Source organism: Sycon ciliatum, chromosome 4, assembly GCF_964019385.1.
Source record: "Sycon ciliatum chromosome 4, ocSycCili1.1, whole genome shotgun sequence".
In the NCBI taxonomy this organism is placed as follows: Eukaryota; Metazoa; Porifera; class Calcarea; order Leucosolenida; family Sycettidae; genus Sycon; species Sycon ciliatum.
The window spans coordinates 10129131-10146509 of NC_088646.1; the positions used below are offsets into that span (position 1 = coordinate 10129131).

The 17379-nt window shown below is 45.6% G+C and overlaps 1 protein-coding gene across 3 annotated transcripts; it reads right to left on the reverse strand.

Moving 5' to 3' along the window:
* Positions 1 to 1586: 1586 nt before the first annotated feature.
* On the reverse strand, positions 1587 to 15068 carry LOC135814399 (polypyrimidine tract-binding protein 2-like). Of its 3 annotated transcripts, none has more exons than XM_065327514.1 (18): positions 14662 to 15068; positions 14457 to 14498; positions 11070 to 11515; positions 10143 to 10212; positions 9572 to 9676; positions 9300 to 9351; positions 8316 to 8374; positions 7679 to 7779; positions 7000 to 7100; positions 6226 to 6390; positions 5708 to 5800; positions 5227 to 5324; positions 4820 to 4870; positions 4414 to 4481; positions 4048 to 4125; positions 3157 to 3177; positions 2823 to 2886; positions 1587 to 2672 (listed from the first exon to the last, which is right to left on the reverse strand). In XM_065327514.1, exons 2-18 carry the CDS (start codon positions 14475 to 14477, stop codon positions 2598 to 2600), a joined length of 1668 nt encoding a protein of 555 aa, XP_065183586.1. In that variant the 5' UTR covers positions 14478 to 14498; positions 14662 to 15068; the 3' UTR covers positions 1587 to 2597. The 3 variants fall into 3 exon arrangements, with proteins under 3 accessions (XP_065183586.1, XP_065183585.1, XP_065183584.1); XM_065327513.1 differs by having other exon boundaries at positions 4414 to 4478; positions 6943 to 7100; positions 14662 to 15064; XM_065327512.1 differs by having other exon boundaries at positions 6943 to 7100; positions 14662 to 15064.
* Between the last annotated feature and the right edge of the window lie 2311 nt (positions 15069 to 17379).

Below are 17379 nucleotides of genomic sequence, written 5' to 3' on the forward strand. Positions count from 1 at the left end.
ACACACACACACACACACACAGTAGAGTCGCGAACCCAAGAGTGTCCAACCTGAAGTGCTAAGAATAAAACATTATAAAAGAACAGGGGTTTTAGTTGCTTTTGCCTGTAAAAGAGGCTGTTCCTGGCTTTGTAAAAAGAAAAGAAAAATCGGTTTTAGTTTTCTGTCAGGTTTTGGGATACATACATGTACTGTAAAACCGGAAAATTTCAGTGAAGATTTATTTTCGGTATTTAAACTTACACTATAGGTACAGGTAATTTTAAATACCTACAATAAAACATCAATAAAAACATCAATAAAACGCGACCTAAAATTCAACAACGCCATGCACACGGTGTAAAATGCACTTTTGGATCTGGAATTCGCGCTACCAAACGGTTTGAAACTGTTGATTTTCGGACGCGTGTTGTTGCAGAAGCTGGCGTTGCCCGTTTTTTTGATATTATGGGCATGTGTTTCTGTGGAGAAGGCGGAGAGCCGGAACGCAAACAATATTACTTTATCATTTTGGTCATCTTTTGTATTTTCATGACGTGATTGTATCGGTTTATTAATTTTGCCCATACAAGAGGCTTCGTAATGTAAAAAAATCGGACGCACTGTGTTGAAAAGTTAGGTGGTTCTGCTATACGTGAAACGTAGAGAAATCACGTAGAGAGCAGGTGTCTGGGTTAGAGTCTACGGCTTCGCGTGTTTGGCTCCAGATTTCTACGCGGAGATGGGGTTCTCTACGTTGTGGCACACGCAGAGAAAATGCGTACGGATTTGCTGGGTATCGATCAACTGCATGCAGAAAACTGCCAAATATGGAAGGGGAAATTCCCAGTACACATTCCACGTGACTTCTCTAGGTGAAACGTAGAGCAGAACAGCATTTCTTTACGTTACGGGAACGCGAAGAAAGTTCGCGTGATTCTTTGCGTCGCGTTCCCAAAACGTAGAGCAGAACCTCCCTACCCTAGTATAGTATTGAAAACAGTGCTTCCGACTACAACTTCTGTACCTAAACCATACATGTCATGCACTTGTATATTAATGACACTTGACAGATAATTATAATAATATTAATAATGTAAGCCTCAAGCTGAGATTCTTGCTTCAGCAACAAGCGCTGCCGAGTCTGAGGCCATTGCTGGTAAGAATGCCCTGCGTGCACCACGCAAGCACATCAGCGCTGAACGGACCAGTGCAAAGCCAATCTGGCAGTTTTCTTCCGTTTTGGTGTACAACTTTAACGTTTTGCTCCTCGCACCGTGTAAATGAACCATGCATCCGAAAGGATTTTGTTGCGTTTTCACCCCAGCGTTGTCGTGTAAACGCAGCCTAAGAACGTGCACAGCCAGATTACTGAATTTTTACTCAAGTAAAAATAAGAAGTAGAACGTCCCAAGCTAAAACCAGGGAGTAGTACAATACTATTGTACTATTCTCTGGCTAAAACCCTGGGAACAACGTTCTTCGTACGGTTGATGTTCAGCCAGAAAGGCATCACGCTCCCTATCACACCAAATCAGCGAGTTGGCAAAGCAGCAAAGGCAAACCCACATACACACATATACACGGGCACAGCTAAAACCTCAATGGACAGTAAGCCGATTTTTGAGTTCTCATCATTTGGGTTCACCAACATATGTGCAAAAACGAAAACACAGGTCTTAAATTAGAAAGAGGAGCACTGTTGGTGACCACACACACACACACACACACAAGTCAGCATCAGCCCAGCGGCCACAAGACGTCCACAGCTCTCCTCCTTACACACGAGGACACCTTCTTCGGCAGGACGGCGGGATCCAGGCGAAATGTCACGACACACGGATGAATAGATTATATGTTAGGCACAGAATGGACAACCACAAATTGAGCATTGGCAGGCAACAGCGGCCCCCGCGATTCAATACAGAGAAAAGGGGAGGACATATAATGAGAAAATAATAGAATATTGAACACGGGACGAGACACGGGCATCAACACGAGAGGATGCAGACATATATGGCACAAGAGCAACCAGAATCTCTAAGGCTGGATGGCTCTTTTGCAAAATCTGAAAAAAGACTATCTTACAGGCAGGCGTGGGCACAGCAGAACATGGCCCACAGATAAAAACCTTTTCCTTTTTTTGTTGTAGTATTTGCAGAATGAGCATGAACAGGCAATGAACGGAGTAAAGGGGGAAGGAAAAGGCTTCCTGAAAGAAAGGAACAGAAACAGCGCACACTGTTGCCAGCCAACGTGATCAGGGTGTGAGAAACTACTTGTTGCAGGACAGCAGAAAAAAAGGAAAAGACACGGCCCAGGATCAATAGAAAGGGGATGTTATTTGGAATCACTACTAACAGGGAACAGGTGGATTTCTACTACGGGAAAACTACGAGAATGAAAAGCTAAGCTAGCACACCGAGCGCTGCTGAAATAGATTGTATTTAGCAAGACGACATCATCTCTTGCAGAAAAGAGGTTACGAAAACTACGGCAATCTCTAGGTGAGATCTGAGTACAGAATGAGAGACAACTACACAGGCAACCGCGATAGGAGAATGTACACTGTTGAGAACGGTTGACAATATAGAAGCAGAGCAGAGCCAGGCGCTGCCTTAGGACAGCACGGGTGACTTTGCAAACGAGACTCGGAGATAGCGCTTCTCCGCAAGATGAAGGTTGTGAAGATTCTGCAAGAGAGCAAGAAACATAACAGTTACATCAACGCTTGTCACGCTTCTACATACATAGCTGTAGCTGATCGATTCCCTTCAACCTTTCCTGAAAATACGGAAGGTTGGCAGCACTGTTCACAGGTAATAGATTAATAGTAATCTTACCACAAGGGCCTGCACGGCTACTTCGACAGATGACATCTGAATTAGACACATACGCCTATCCTTGCTGTGATTACATAGGACACAAACACACACAGCGAGAGAAAGAAAGAGAGAGAGAGAGACACACACACATCATGGAAGGCAGAGTAAGTGCATCAGGTGGCGAGTTTCGGAATCAACACGTCACAAGACTTCTCTACCCACGTCAGCTTCCCTGGGCAACAGCTGTGCATCATAGAAAGCTGGAGATCTGTGGTCATGGTGACCAGCAACCACGCTAAGTGCTACACTGAAAGAATCAATCCTAGAGAAGTTGGACATAAATCCCACTTACAATTTCTCCTCGTCCTTTAGCCTGTGTATATAAAGAAAGACAAAGAAAGAAGGGAAAAGCACCAGAAGAAAGAAAGCAGCTCAGCAACGAAAGATCACACCCCCCCCCCCCCCGTTTCAGTAAATTGGGAGTGCAGCCAACATTCCGTAAAAGTGCAGGTAGACACTCATAATAATGATTAGACAAACAAAGACAGTGCATAGGCAAGAAAGACCACACAGCTCCTGAAAAGAACTACTGTAAATCATGAATATGTAACGAACAAGTAAATCTAACGAGTTAACGAGCAAAGATTTGTCGTTATTTTAAAATTCGTTAGCAAAAGTCGTATGATTTGGGCCTCGCACGCTTGAAATCGACTATTTCACATTATGGCATGCAGCGCGTGTTCAACGGATCGTAACTCGGTCAATTCTCAACGGAATTCAACAATTGAAAGATCTAGATGATAGCAGAGACGCTCAGCAGTCGGCTCGAACAACTTCGAAGTCTCTCAGATGAATTTTGCCGAAGCGGCGGGAGATCGAAAAATTTGAATTTTTGCGCTCTTACACTGGATAAATTTCATTTTCTTTATTCTCCTGACATCGAGGTATACTGTGCATGTGATGGACAACAATCATGAATGAATGTCCTTGACGAGCAGTCCTAGTATTATTGAATCTGTCTGAGAAAATCGTTAACTTTTCAAACCGTTAACCTTTAAAAATCAGAAAATCGTTAACTTTGCGGGTCGTTAAAATAATATGATTTACAGTACACAGTACATAGAGAACACAATGGTTCGCGAGTCAACAAAGGACGGAACAACAGCACTGCACACAGACTAAGCACAAAACACAACCGTAGCTGCAGGTATCAAACGTTCCCCGAAGGTTACAGACAACGTACATAATCCAGCGGAGGGCGACTACGGTCCCTTCAAAGGCAGAGAACTTCTCTCGTAGGAACTCCTCAGTGATGTCACTCCTGTGAAAAACACATTACAAGACACCCACACACATCAGCAACAAATGAGCAGGCAAAGATACAGCACTGACTCACACAAGCCATGCGTAAACTAGGCTTTTCAAGAGCCACACACAATCATACATGTTGTGTGCATTCAGTCCTGATGTAGGTCCATCACTGCTACATCTCAACACTGCCAAGGAGCACAAGCAATACACATACACACGCAGTACGAGCACGGAGAGCTGGAAAGCAGCTTTCTATGGCGAGACAGAGCATGATGCACTTGAGCATGCACTGACTTACGGGATGTTTGATAAGTGCAAGCAGGCCGACGGCTGGAAGATGTTCTGGTAGTTGTGCGAGGTGCCCTGCTGCACGAAAACACAAATACAACCGATGCTCAGTAACCGGCATGTACTCACCTACACTGCAATTCACACAGGCTTCTCGCAACAGCGGTCTTCTATGAAAGCAGAACACTCGCCATGAAGCCACATGCAGTGTTGATCCCATTTTGAGGCTCACTGTTGCTGGGACATGTACTTACATACGTTACATGCATGTAAGGGCTGGAGCACGGAAGTAGGAACCACCCATGAATAAATCTACAAAAGACGATTCAAGTTATCTGTTAGATGGCGCAGAGAGAACAGGATGCGCGTGCTAACCAAAGATAAGCTATACAAAGAGCCACCACGGAACAACATACCTTGAAGCGGTGAAGAGGTGACCCAGCAAAGTCCTTTGTGAGCTCAGCACCCTAGCAGCAGCAGCAGGATACGAGAAAGCAAAATGGAGAAAGACACGGCCAGTCAGCACAGACTCTCATCCACTAAAACACCGTTTGCAAAGTTGCAGACAAACTGGCCTAAAGGGAGAGAGAGAGAGCACTACACAGCTAAAGAAACTTCTGCAAAGTAGAGCATGACCGCTCCAGAACTAAATTCCCATTGCACATTGCCAAATATGGAGTGAATGAGCAATACATGCGAGTAGCTGGGATTAGGAATGCACTGTTCAACACCACACACGACCATGCACAGATGGTTGCGTGGGGGTATTGATGGTACAAATTACGTCCTTGCGCAACAGGCCTATTGGCCAGCTAGAACTTACCTCCTGGCCTTCACGTGGTAGCGAGACATGGGTGTGCTTCGAGATGGTGATGTGCATATCTTTGCCATACAGAGACACCTTGTTCAAGTAGTTCTGGGCTGTACAGTTCAACATACAACACACAGCACAGCCACACACACAATGTTTACTATTTTCAGCTATGCTATAGACATGGCCAAGTAAGACAATTTGATAACACGAGCGTCACATATAAACTCATACGACATCAAGCCGAAAAAGTGAAAACACGACTTGACATTGTCAGTTGTCATTGGGCTGTGGGTAAGTAGGAGTATCTCCTCCCCCCCCCCCCCCCCCCCCCCATTGCCAGACTGCTGCAGAAACCATGGACCCCACAGCCAATGGTTCAGCTCCACAAGCAGACACTGCACGGCTGCGGCAATGATAGCAGTAATCAATAACCCCAAGTAGCTGCCTCCCTTAGCTGCAGACCCAGCAACGCACAAACAGTTTAACATACCAGTATGTGCCTGGAAAGGCGATGTCATCTGGATCAATGCAGCATCCTTCTTGTTGAAGAGGATCTTGACTCGCTGAACATCACCGTACACTCCTAAGAGCAACACCGCGTAGCATTAGAAATCACAGAGAGTCAGTAAGAGAAAGAGAAAGAAAGAGAGAGCAGCTACAAGTTACCAAGGGCAAGCAGGCCCTTTACGGAACCAATTATTGCAGTTTTACACCGACCGTTTTTCAATTTCATTGCAATGGGAAGTAGCTTTGCAGGTCTTGTATTTTCACATCAAGATGCCTTTCATTTGCAAGTCAATCTGGTCGTTGAAAGTTCGCTTATTAGTCCATGCACTTATTCGTGAAGGGTGCGTTTATACGCGGGGATAAACTCATACACTTATACGTGTGGACATACAGTACATACGAGAAGCCAAATGAAAGGATCAGTGTTTGATTGTCAAGACAATCGGCAACATATGGCACATCGTCACTAGACAATGCGGCCCAGCACAGTGGTGAACGTACCAAATAGCATGAAGAGGTTTGTCGGCGTGATCTGCTGCTCGTTCAAGTTGCTGACAAGCAAGACAGGTGATCCAACCATGACAGGTGGCACGCCTGGATAAACCTGCGGCATATTCATCATGGGTGGCATGGGTGGTGGCATCATCTGCTTGCTCATGAATGGAACTGCAAGTAACAGCACAGAAGGAGAAAGAGAATCTCAAATAATCCCAGTGCAATCATCCCTAGATACAGGCCAACTTTAAAACAATAATACTCCGGAAAGATTGTGCAGGAACACTGAGAGAAAGTCGTTACAGCAAAAGGATGGCAATGTACAGGTGGAAGACCTTGCATATATAGATTAGTAGTGCAAGGTGTAGCCAGTACTTACTGTGACGTCAGAACAGTACAAGCACATTATACTTTCCCACTATGTTAGGTATACATGAACCAGCGTGACACTAACAGAATTCCTCCAGTCTCCCAAGTTTCCCATGTTTATCTGCAACGGTACCAGTGTTTGTTCAAAGCCAGCGGTAGCCATTTAGCGGTATGAAAACACCATTCTTCTGGTGGAAAGAAGAGGAAAGAGAGGTACCAGCAGAGGTACCACAGGCAGACAAGGTTAGCCGGCATACACACACACCCACACCCAGCACCGCCGCCAGCAGAACATAGCCATCTCGATGTGTAAAGCGTGCACGGGGCAGTGCAGGGCAGGGCTGCAGAACTAACCCATGTGCCGTGGTACTTCTGGCCCTGGCCCCATCATAGGACCCTGTCCCAACAAACCTGGGACACCTGGGCCGTAAGGAGGACCCATGGCATGGGCCGGTGGGCCAGCCTGGGCCTGCTGTTGTTGTTGATTCTCGCCATCCATCCGCGTGTAGTCCCTGCAGCATTACATCACGCATAGCAATGAAAACTAGGATACAGAGCTGTGCAATCTCAACGTGCACTGAGAACAGTAACAGCGACATCACATGAGCAAGTGTTAAATCCCACCGGAGACAACTTCCCTAGGCAAGTGTAGTGCCATGCCATGGAGCAGCGCGCTGCGGACACGGTAGAGGGCAAGCGCTAACATTATGCTGTAGCACATTGCGTGCTGCGAGAGCATTGTACCGGGTTATGTACGGGCATGTAGAGTGTGTGCTGCAACATGGTGAAGGATAGGAGGCGCACTACAGTGCAAAGTGGCATACATGCTAGTCTCAAATTTCTCATCAGTCAAGTTGCGCTGCACACTGGTGAAGTGGCCAAGACGGCGGCCCGGCTTTCCAGCAATTTATCTCAGGTTGACCACAGGACTGTGCGGGTTGTTGTCACAGAATGCGAAGAGTTCACGTCGACCTGCATATTACGATCATTTAAGTTGATTGAGATTAGAGTGAGTTAGGATATGTTGAAGTCACCCATTGGAATGTGTCAATCCGACGCAATCCAGTATGGGGTGGTGCCTAACACTCACCGCTGCCTCTCGTTATTGGCCTTCACCATCAAAGAGCGCAGCTTGGAGATCTCAATGCGCATCACGCAACATCTGTCATAGATGTTCTGACCATCCAGGGACTGAAACACAGACGGACAGACATATGTTCAGCCTCATTCATATAAACGGAACATGATGGAATTTCAAGAGCCAATGCATAGGGGAGAGGGAGGGGTATGAGGGGAAATGTACAACTATCGTCCCGAAATTGTTTTCCATTTTACGGAAAATCTGGATAAGCATACAGTAACATGTGAGTGGACAGCACCACTGCATGCCATAGAGAAAACAATGAAAGGTATCTGCAGGGGCTTGGGAGCCAAATCAAAATAGCTGTAATTAAATCAGGGCACAGGGTACTGTAAATCAACAAAAATCCGGCGCATATTTATTTTCGGCCTGGTCATGTTTGGCCGAAGATTTGTTTTGCAAGGTTCAGTGTGACAGTGTATACAGACGGCAGCAGTACAGGCCGAAATTTTGAACGGGCCGAAATGGGTTTTAGCCGTGGGAGGCTGAAATTTGAATGGACCGACATTTTGTGGACATACAGTAGTATGCAGACAGTAGAGTATTCTTAGTCTGCATGCTATATTATAACTAGCAAGTAGCTTACATATTTGGCCTGAGTAGCTGAAGCTGTATCAGCAAACTCGATCAGAGCCTGGAACTGGCCTGCATCGAACAACAACAACAAATGCCATTATTAGAAACTAGCAGAGAGCGGCTTTAGTACACATGTTTCTGCAAAGCATTACGGAATGGTACGCCCCACGCACTACTTGTGACCTGGGTTTTGCGTACGTACTCAAAAAGGCCAGGGCTCAAAAGGCCAGGGCACAGAAAGCGAGCGTCTTCCGGGACGCACTAGACATGCTTGGATCATGTGCAGTGCAAATGTATCACATGTGCAAGCGGGACAAAAACAAAAAAGTAATTACTTGCCAACGGCAAGTCGTTGAAAAAATCCCGTTTTATGATCTCACTCTCTCTCTCTCTCTCTCTCTCTCTCGATATGGTCCAACAATCGCATTTATGATCTCTCTCTCTCTAGATATGGTCCAACAAGCGCATGTGGTACGAGTATGGTTGCATTTCTGAGGCGGCCGAGTCCCGTCACATGTTCATGGACGGACTTTCATTGAAGAGAGCATAAGGGGCCGTCCGGGGTTACCGATTGTTTTTACAAAACGAAAAGTTTTAGTATTTTTCAGCCCCCACCCACCCCACCTTTTCTGCAGGTAAAACGAATTCCAATAAAATATTGATGTCAATTTTCGACATCCAGAAGTAACTGGGCATTCTCCATCAGCATTCAATGATTATTTTCAAAACGAAACTCCATCAAACCCACCCACCCACAAACGAAAACATTTCGTTTTGAAAATATTATTGGTAACCTTGGACGGCCCCTAAGATTGGAGAGAAGCTTCTAATCGAGTAAGGATGTGTGCAGACAACACAAATAAAATTCACGGTTCGTGTGAGACTCAGCTAGATGCCGAGTTGTCGCGTCCGTAGGAACGCCACCACCCTCAAGGATCAAGGCGCATATGCAGCTCTTAAAGCGGTGGGACATAAGCTGCAATGCAAATCTTACCGTTTTTGTTGAACGTGATAATACGCAGCACATTTCCAAACTTCATGAATATCTAGGACAATCAATACAAAGAAGAAACAAATCCCAATTTTGTTGACACCCAAGCAACAACAAATGTCTTACTCGTGCACACGTAGCTGCATTTGTTACTGCAAAACAACAGAAAATGCGTTACCAAGGGCACGTTGGTGTCAGTAACGCACTCACCAATGACCCACAGTTCAGCGCACAAGATAACAGCTGTCTCTCTTGCATTACTTGTGTACACTTACAGTGTGTAGCGTGTCCAGATTGACGGAGTACACCATGTTGTCGACGATTATGTGCAGAACGGTGGGGTCGGCTTTGTTGTCGGCAGGGCCATTAGCAGGCGGAGACTGTGCAACACAAGAAGGTGGACGAAACAAGAGGAGGATCAGTGTGAATACACCTGGACTGGCCCGGTTTATTCTACATGTACAATTTGTTTTGTTCGGAAGGAACTTTGGTTTTCGTTAGGTTAGAGTAGCAAAAGAAGTTTTGTTTCTGACTGAAGCTGGAGCTGGGATACTCCTTTGTGCACTATCAGGCTTTGTGGCGAAATAAAATTCCCGTAATTCTAAATTTTCTCCACGTTTTCGGCAAAAGCTATAGGTCAGTTTTAGCTGATCACAACTCATGCATACATGTACATACCTTTTCTTGTCTTTTCCCATTTACCCCCTCCTACCCTCTTCCCCAGAAAGGCAGATGTAGTGTATAGTGATCGTCACCGCATTCTCTCTCTCTCTCTCATCTGCATGCTTAAATCCGTGCGTCTTGTCCTACAATGAAGTCCTGTGTAACACAACACACTCTACTTACCGTGGTGCCAGAGTTCTGGGTAATGCGCAGCTCTTTGTGAATGGAGAACTGGATGTATACAGTTACACCACTGAGACAAAAAAACAAGGCAAGACAATAAGGAAGACAATCAGAAAAAGAACAGAACATACTAAATTCACAGCAACGGCCAGACCAAGTCAGGTCTCAAAAATCGACGACTACCGTAAAATGGCTAAATTTAGCGATGGTGAATCTTGGCGATTTTAGCGAAGGGAGTGATTACGCTAAAGTGTAGTCATGCTAATCGGAAGTTGCATGTACATGTATCTTCAGTCTCCTCTCTTTTGACGTGAACCGCTAGCACTAAAAATGTACCACGCAAATTCATGCTGGGTTATAAATCGCTAAAGTTTTCACCTGCCAAAATCCGTTTTACAGTATCCGGCGATGAATGTGACAAGCTGGAAGTCTCTCATTTGTTTATATCGAACCTGAACCATTTTGGTCTCAAAAGAAGCAGGAAAGAACCACCATTCATTTGCAAAAACCAGAGCGTCTAGCATGTTCCGAAGAAGTTATGAGCCTCCAAATGAGGTTTGTTTTCACACCGTTTACGAAACAAGTTGCCTCCTAAAAACCTTGTCTGGAGGCTTTCCTAATTGCACCTTCAAAACACGACAGCATAAAAGTACAAATTTGAGATTACAAATAGCATAAACTTTGATATGCCGCACTTCTCTTCAAAAATTGGAGCTGTAGATGGATTTTTGTTCCTCTTACAAATGAGGTCTATGTTGATAGAGAACTTGAGGCTCAAGCTTTGCAAAGAGCCCAAGATGTCAATATCACCCAAGGGAAACTAGAGTTATCCTCATAAGGGAAAGCGGTGTGTCCCTGGGACGGAACATTTGCCCACTTTGTCGGTGGGATAAGTGTTCAAACAAAGCCGTAGAAGGTGTCGCTTACTTGATATTGGCCGAGACGTAATTGTAGTAATTGACGGCGGCGGTGGCGCTGGGTTCATCAACCATCTCAAGGAACGCCTGATTCCGTTGTCGGAGCAGCATTACGTGCAGAACGCGGCCAAACGGTGCGCCTAATGCGGCGACTTGCAACTCTGTGCTCTCTTGGGGTAAGTGACGAACGTGCAGTACACGCGATGGAGTGACAGGGGCGTCACCATTACTGGGTCCGGCAGCAACAGCACCTGCTGATGCAGTGCTGTCTGCTGTTGCCCCTCCCGCTGCTGCTGCTGCTGCAACGCTTACACTTTCAGCAGATGTTACTGGTGCTGTTGATGTGGCAACAGCAACTGATGCAGCTGTGACTGGAGGCAGTGCGCCATTCTGAACAACAACCGAGGCTGATGACTGTCCATTTGTAGCTGTGGCATCTAGTGCAGCTTTGCTGGCCTGAACAGAACAACAACAAAACAAGGAAAGAGAAGATGATCACATGTGAATGAAAGGAGGCGGATAAGAATGCATCTGCATGAGGTTCCCTTACACACTTCTCTTACTTTTCGCAGCGGCTCGGATTGGGCTCCAAGAAAACAGAGACCGGTGTTACCAACTGAACTGACCATATTTGTTCACATTTTTCTGGCATTATTGTGTTCTGTAATCCTCCCGGGAAAGTCCGAGACGGCGAAAAGTTGGAGGAATGTTCTTACACAAGTGTTAGCAATGGAACACTGCTATATTTTCGTTACTACTCAGAGCTCCATGGCTATTCAGCCAATCAAACAACAACGATACTGATGGTTTGTGCCTAGTGTTACTGGTAAACGGTTGAGAGGAGAGAGAAAAACAGGTGTGGCAATTTAGCACAGCAGGTGCAGGTACCGTGCCTGGATGTTCAGGGTGACGGTGCATGTAGGAAGAGTATGAAGTCTGATGACCCGGAGTGTGAAATTATACTGGAGGCAAGTGCAAAGGGAATGGCTGCGTAAGGTATTGATGAAAACATGAAAGCAGAATACAGCGTATATTCACACACAGAGTATATACACCGGCATATGTTTATACGTGTGCGCGTAACAATATTTTGCCATTGCCTTCATGTTCTCAGGGCTTACACGCAATCCCCCCCCCCCCCCCTGCACTTGCCACCCGTATAATTTCACACTCCGGGTCATCAGACTTCATACTCTTCCTGCAATGCACCGTCACCCTGAACATCCAGGTACGGTGTCTTCACCTGCTGTGCTAAATTGCCACACCTGTTTTTCTCGCTTCTCCCAACGTCCCGAACGTCAAGGAATTTGAAAACATCTCTCTTCAGCGTTTTCAGATGTAGTGTGAGCATGACCATCACGTTTTGGGTCACGCTGTCGCATGGACACGAGCCTCTTGTAGCAGGGTGAGCAGGCCTCAATGTCAATTCAGATCGTCAGTGTTTGACGTGTCTGTTCCTCCAGGAACTTGCGATTCCGCGGGCGCGTTTTTCCCGCGATTTGAACAAAAGTCCGCGATATTTGAATAGTCATCCGCGCTATTGTAGAAAACTGTCCTTGATACTTGAAAAGCACCCACGATATTCGAGTCTTTCTCCGATGTTGTTTAGTTCTTCAAGCCCGTCAGTAGTTAACTTGTGAGATCGACACCAGAATGGAGAAGTTTCTGGGCAAATCAGCGGCTGACAAGTCAAAAAAATAAGGCTAGCGTCGAGTGTTGTCCAAGGATGGAGGAAAGCTGCCTTGCAAGCTCCTGTCAGGCAATTGAACACAGTCGCAATCGAGTACAGTGCAGCACACGTTCCGTTTTGTCATGCATGATTTGCTGTACGACTCGTACATGTACATCGTACGCACTACCGTACAAATATCCAAATTCGGTCCCAGTTTCCGCAATTTTACCACAATAATAAATCGACCTTATGCCATTTGTACAGATCCACGAAATCCCGTAGAATCCCGTAGACCCGGTAGGGTGTTCATTGTGTGCTATGCATGCGCATTTGACCTTTTTAGCGTCATAATTCAATGACCAGCAATCGCTTTTCCAGCTTCTTCACTTTGGTTAGAACTAATGACTAGCTAGATCTTTGTCAGAAAAAGGTTTTCGAATGAAATGCCTTCAGGCCCCATTTCTTAGTGGAAATAGCAGAAAACACAATAGGGTCCTGCACATTCAACACCCTACCGGGTCTACGGGATTTCGTGGATCTGTACAAATGGCATAAGGTCCATTAATAATGCATTTTTTTACAAAATCCACAATATTCCCCGCAATTTGTGGCATTTTGCCTTGCAACTTTTTCCGCGATATTTCCGAAATTTCTCCGCAAGTTTCTGGAGGGACAGACGTGTGTACTACTCTGCATACGTGTGTACTGTTAGCATTCCCATGTTCATGCACAGGTGTATGTGTAGTTGTAAGCACTGCCCATACTTGGTTGGTATGGTGTCCACTGTGTAGCTAAGTAGGTGCAGTGTGAGCACACTTGTGAGCACACTGCTCCTGGAGCTGGGGTCACATATTGGTTGCCACCACTGACTGCACTTCTGCTGAAAGCACCAGAAAAGAAACTCTGCCATGGCAGCTCAAGATAGGAGTTGCACACTCTTGCAGTCTTGGCTATGAGCACTTGATACTACAGACAGTAGCAAATAACAACTAGAGTAGCATGGTGGGGGTGTTGGTGTGGGAGGAGACTTCGCACTTGGCCAGTTGTGGGTGTGTAGCAAAAAGGAACAGAAGTAAGTTTGTACACTGACCAGTTGTAATGCTAAAAAACAAAAAAGGAAAAAGTTTCTCCACTGCAATATTCAAACACATCACTCACGTTCGATACTACATAATCGCAATGTGTTCGACAAAACACCGAAGTGGCACATTGCAATCATGTACAAAACACGAGCACAGCCGGTACCATAATGTCTGACTTTTACCATTACATGACTGTACATACACACTACGTCACTCACTACATTATGTAGTGCATATAACAGCATTATTTCAAACAAAGAAGCCGTAATCCCCCTACCCTAAAGACGAAAAAGAGGCGGAAACGGACCTTGATGTACGAAGAAAAGACAATGGTACAATTTTATACACGTGGTATTTGACGATTAGAACACAGGTTCTCTCAGGTAGTCTCCAACGTGAGCGAACGCATTGGTACAACAGCTTTCAGTGGCACTCGAACACAAAACCACTATACTTTACAAAGGCAATACTGAACAGTTCGAATATTGCCGAGCAAATCGTAGCTACTACGGGAAAAACGTGAAGTCTTCATCCACGATGGAGAAATCACGACATGTCCCAACTGTCCATATACATGGTACCTTCGAATGTAGTTCAAGTCAGTTGCACCAAGCACGTACAACACCAGCGAAAAATCACGTACCTGGGTTGAATTTTGAGCCATTGTTCAACAGGTACTAGGTATCTGAAGAAGGAAAGAAAACATAGAATAGCAACAAGTGAAGGACAAGCATAAGCAGCGCGCGAGAACTAATCGTCCGTGCTCATGGAAAATCAAACAACAGAAAGCAAACCGTATTGTGGCATTCGATATTCACCAATACACCTTCAAAACTCAAAAAGCTAACCTTCAGGTGCCGGAGAACAGAGGTGAAGATAGAAACAGAAATAGATCGAAAGGGATAGTGGCAGGCTATCGAGTTGCAAAACCCATCCAGCCAGTGAAGACAGCTCGAGTGCGTCGGTCACGAAGAGAGAGAGACAGCAGAATAGGCAAGAAGAAATCTACTCTTCACAATAGCTACATGAGGAAAGGGCAAGTAAGTTAGTTGCTGCAAACTACAAAATATACTGAACGGCAAAAGCCAGGGCTGATGACAGCAGTGGAAGGAGCTGGGACAGTGGGTGGACTCTAGAACTAACCACCCATGGCAGAACCAGTAAATATCAAGTACACGATTGTCCAAAGAAACTCCTAAAAAGTAGAACAGATTTCAGCGCCACTATTTTTCTCTGCCGTGAAGCTACTGACAGGACCCGCTGTGCAAGAACGAAGCGTCTACATCGTCATCATCAAGAAACTGCGTATCGCGCCGTATCATGCGTATGCAGAGTTGTATTGACGATCACACTACTATTCGTACTCGAGCGAACGCTTGAAGTTTACAGATTACGTATTTTACGACTCCCTAGATCCCTGGACCCTGGTGGTTGCTACAAATTATGTACACACCGAGTGCAAATGACGTAGTCTATGTGTGACTTCGCAGCTTCGCGATCAGCTGACACGGCCGGACTGGCACTCTGGCAGTCTTGCATGATAAGACTAGCTCGATCGAATGTCAGTTTGCAGCATGCAGCAAAACACTAAAAAGTAAAATACAGGGCCTACACATTGTACTTTGTAGGCTACAGTAGGGAGTCGTTTATACCGGACAAACTCAAGTGCATGAACTGAAGTACACGTAGATCTACGTGCTGTACTTCGACGAGTCTTCGTATCGTACTCGTGCTTTTTTTTGTACGTGGCCCTGTCAACAACCGCTCGATCTTGTGACGGCCAACGGCGTTGACTAGACTACATGTACGTACATGCTTCCCAACCGCTTTTTTTTTATCGCTATGGCATGACACTACACTCTATCTAGTACATGTAGTAGCAAGAGTATAATATAACCCCCGTCCAAATGGACAACGACGTACCACACTCAATGTTAAAAGTACCGTAATCCATCTAGGCGTAGAGATCAGCACTAATCTTAAATTCCAAGACCATTTTCACTACTGTGTTCAAAAAGTTTCGCCAACGTGTAATATTATTTGTTATGCTTTATGGGCCGTCATCTATCGCATGCAACAAGCCTCTGGGTCATCCTAATAAAGATATTAGGATATTATTATTATTATGCACATGGGGGGTTATCCGTTTTTGTTTCGCTCTGTAAAGAGCACTTAGGTTCCCTGTAACAAGACGGCAAAGTCTGTAGGGCCTTCCCTATCAAAATAATAAATTCTACTACTACTACTACTACTACTACTACTATGCTCTTGGTAGTAGTATGTACAATTATCAATATTAGAAAAGCTTCTGAATTTCGCAAAATCTCTCACTGTGCCCCGACTTTCGCTAGATCTACATGATTGTAATACAAGTCATGCAGCTCCGACTACGTATACCGTGGTATACGCGTAGGTCTACGCGTAGTCGACTCCTGATCTGCTCATGCTCATCGTCCACGTAGATCTACGTGTACATGCACATAATGTCATATGCACGGCCATTAATATCACTATCACTACTGTAGTATCGATATCAGGGAGTCGTAAAAATACCGTTGTATGTTATCCGGCCCATAGGCCATGCTTTCTTCTTTTTTTGTTTCCCGCTGAAAAAATAAGCCCACGCGATCGACATATGCGATATGCGCGGTAGTTCTTCTGCGAAAAACGCTTGACAGCTGATCATGCACGGGCGCCGGGCCACGGCTCAGTCACGTCACGATCCCCAACGACAACGTTACGTAGTGCCAGAGTATACAGACTAGTGTACTGCCAGGCTAGGCTAGGCTGGCTCGTCAAGAGGTGATCAGCTGTTCTACTTACTTTTTGATTCGTACGACTCGTATCGATCGTAGATACACTGATCGGCCCAAGCCCCAAGGACATCATGCCATGCCCATGCCATGGACATGGACATGGGCCCAACGCCAACAACAATATCTTTACGTCTGGCTCATCTGAGCTGACTGCAGTGACTCGTGACGGAGCTAGCGACCACACAAAAGACAAAAACCTGTCAAGGAGACCACTCGGATAAGGCGACCACCTGTCCAAGAACATCACTGCCATGAACATGTACATGACTGTATACAAGTAACCGGGACCCGGGCAAGGTCCAAGGGATGCTATTTCCAGTCAAATCACCCTGGCCTGGATAAGGAGACCACCTGGTTACAGAGACCACGTTTTGAAGGTCCCTTGGCTTGAGCGGGCTGCAAGTGTGCGTGCATGTGCGAACGCACACACAAAGGTCGCTGCAGGTACTTACAATACATGTGAGGGTAGGATGGACATGTTTATGGCAGGCACACTTCCAAATTTTAAGCACCACATAAGTCCACATTTAATACTGCGTTATTGCAGCAAGTATTAACCGTAGTGCTTAGTTATTTGATGGTTTATGACTCAGTTATGTCTTAGGACTGTACGGAATTGGTAGATGCCCCCCCCCCCCCACCCACATACCCCACACGCAAATGCGTGCACACACACACACACACACACACACACACACACACACACACACACACACACACACACACACCTCAGACCTCAGACCTGCCCAT

Bases quoted from the DNA above. Each gene is read 5' to 3' on its own strand.
- LOC135814399 (XM_065327512.1), bottom strand. From the start codon at position 14,477: ATGGCTCAAAATTCAACCCAG. The intron at 9,677-10,142 runs GTAAGTAGAGTG...TGTGTTGCACAG, and splicing joins CCCAGAACTCTGGCACCACG to TCTCCGCCTGCTAATGGCCC. The intron at 3,178-4,047 runs GTACGTTGTCTG...TTATATACACAG, and splicing joins GTCGCCCTCCGCTGGATTAT to GCTAAAGGACGAGGAGAAAT.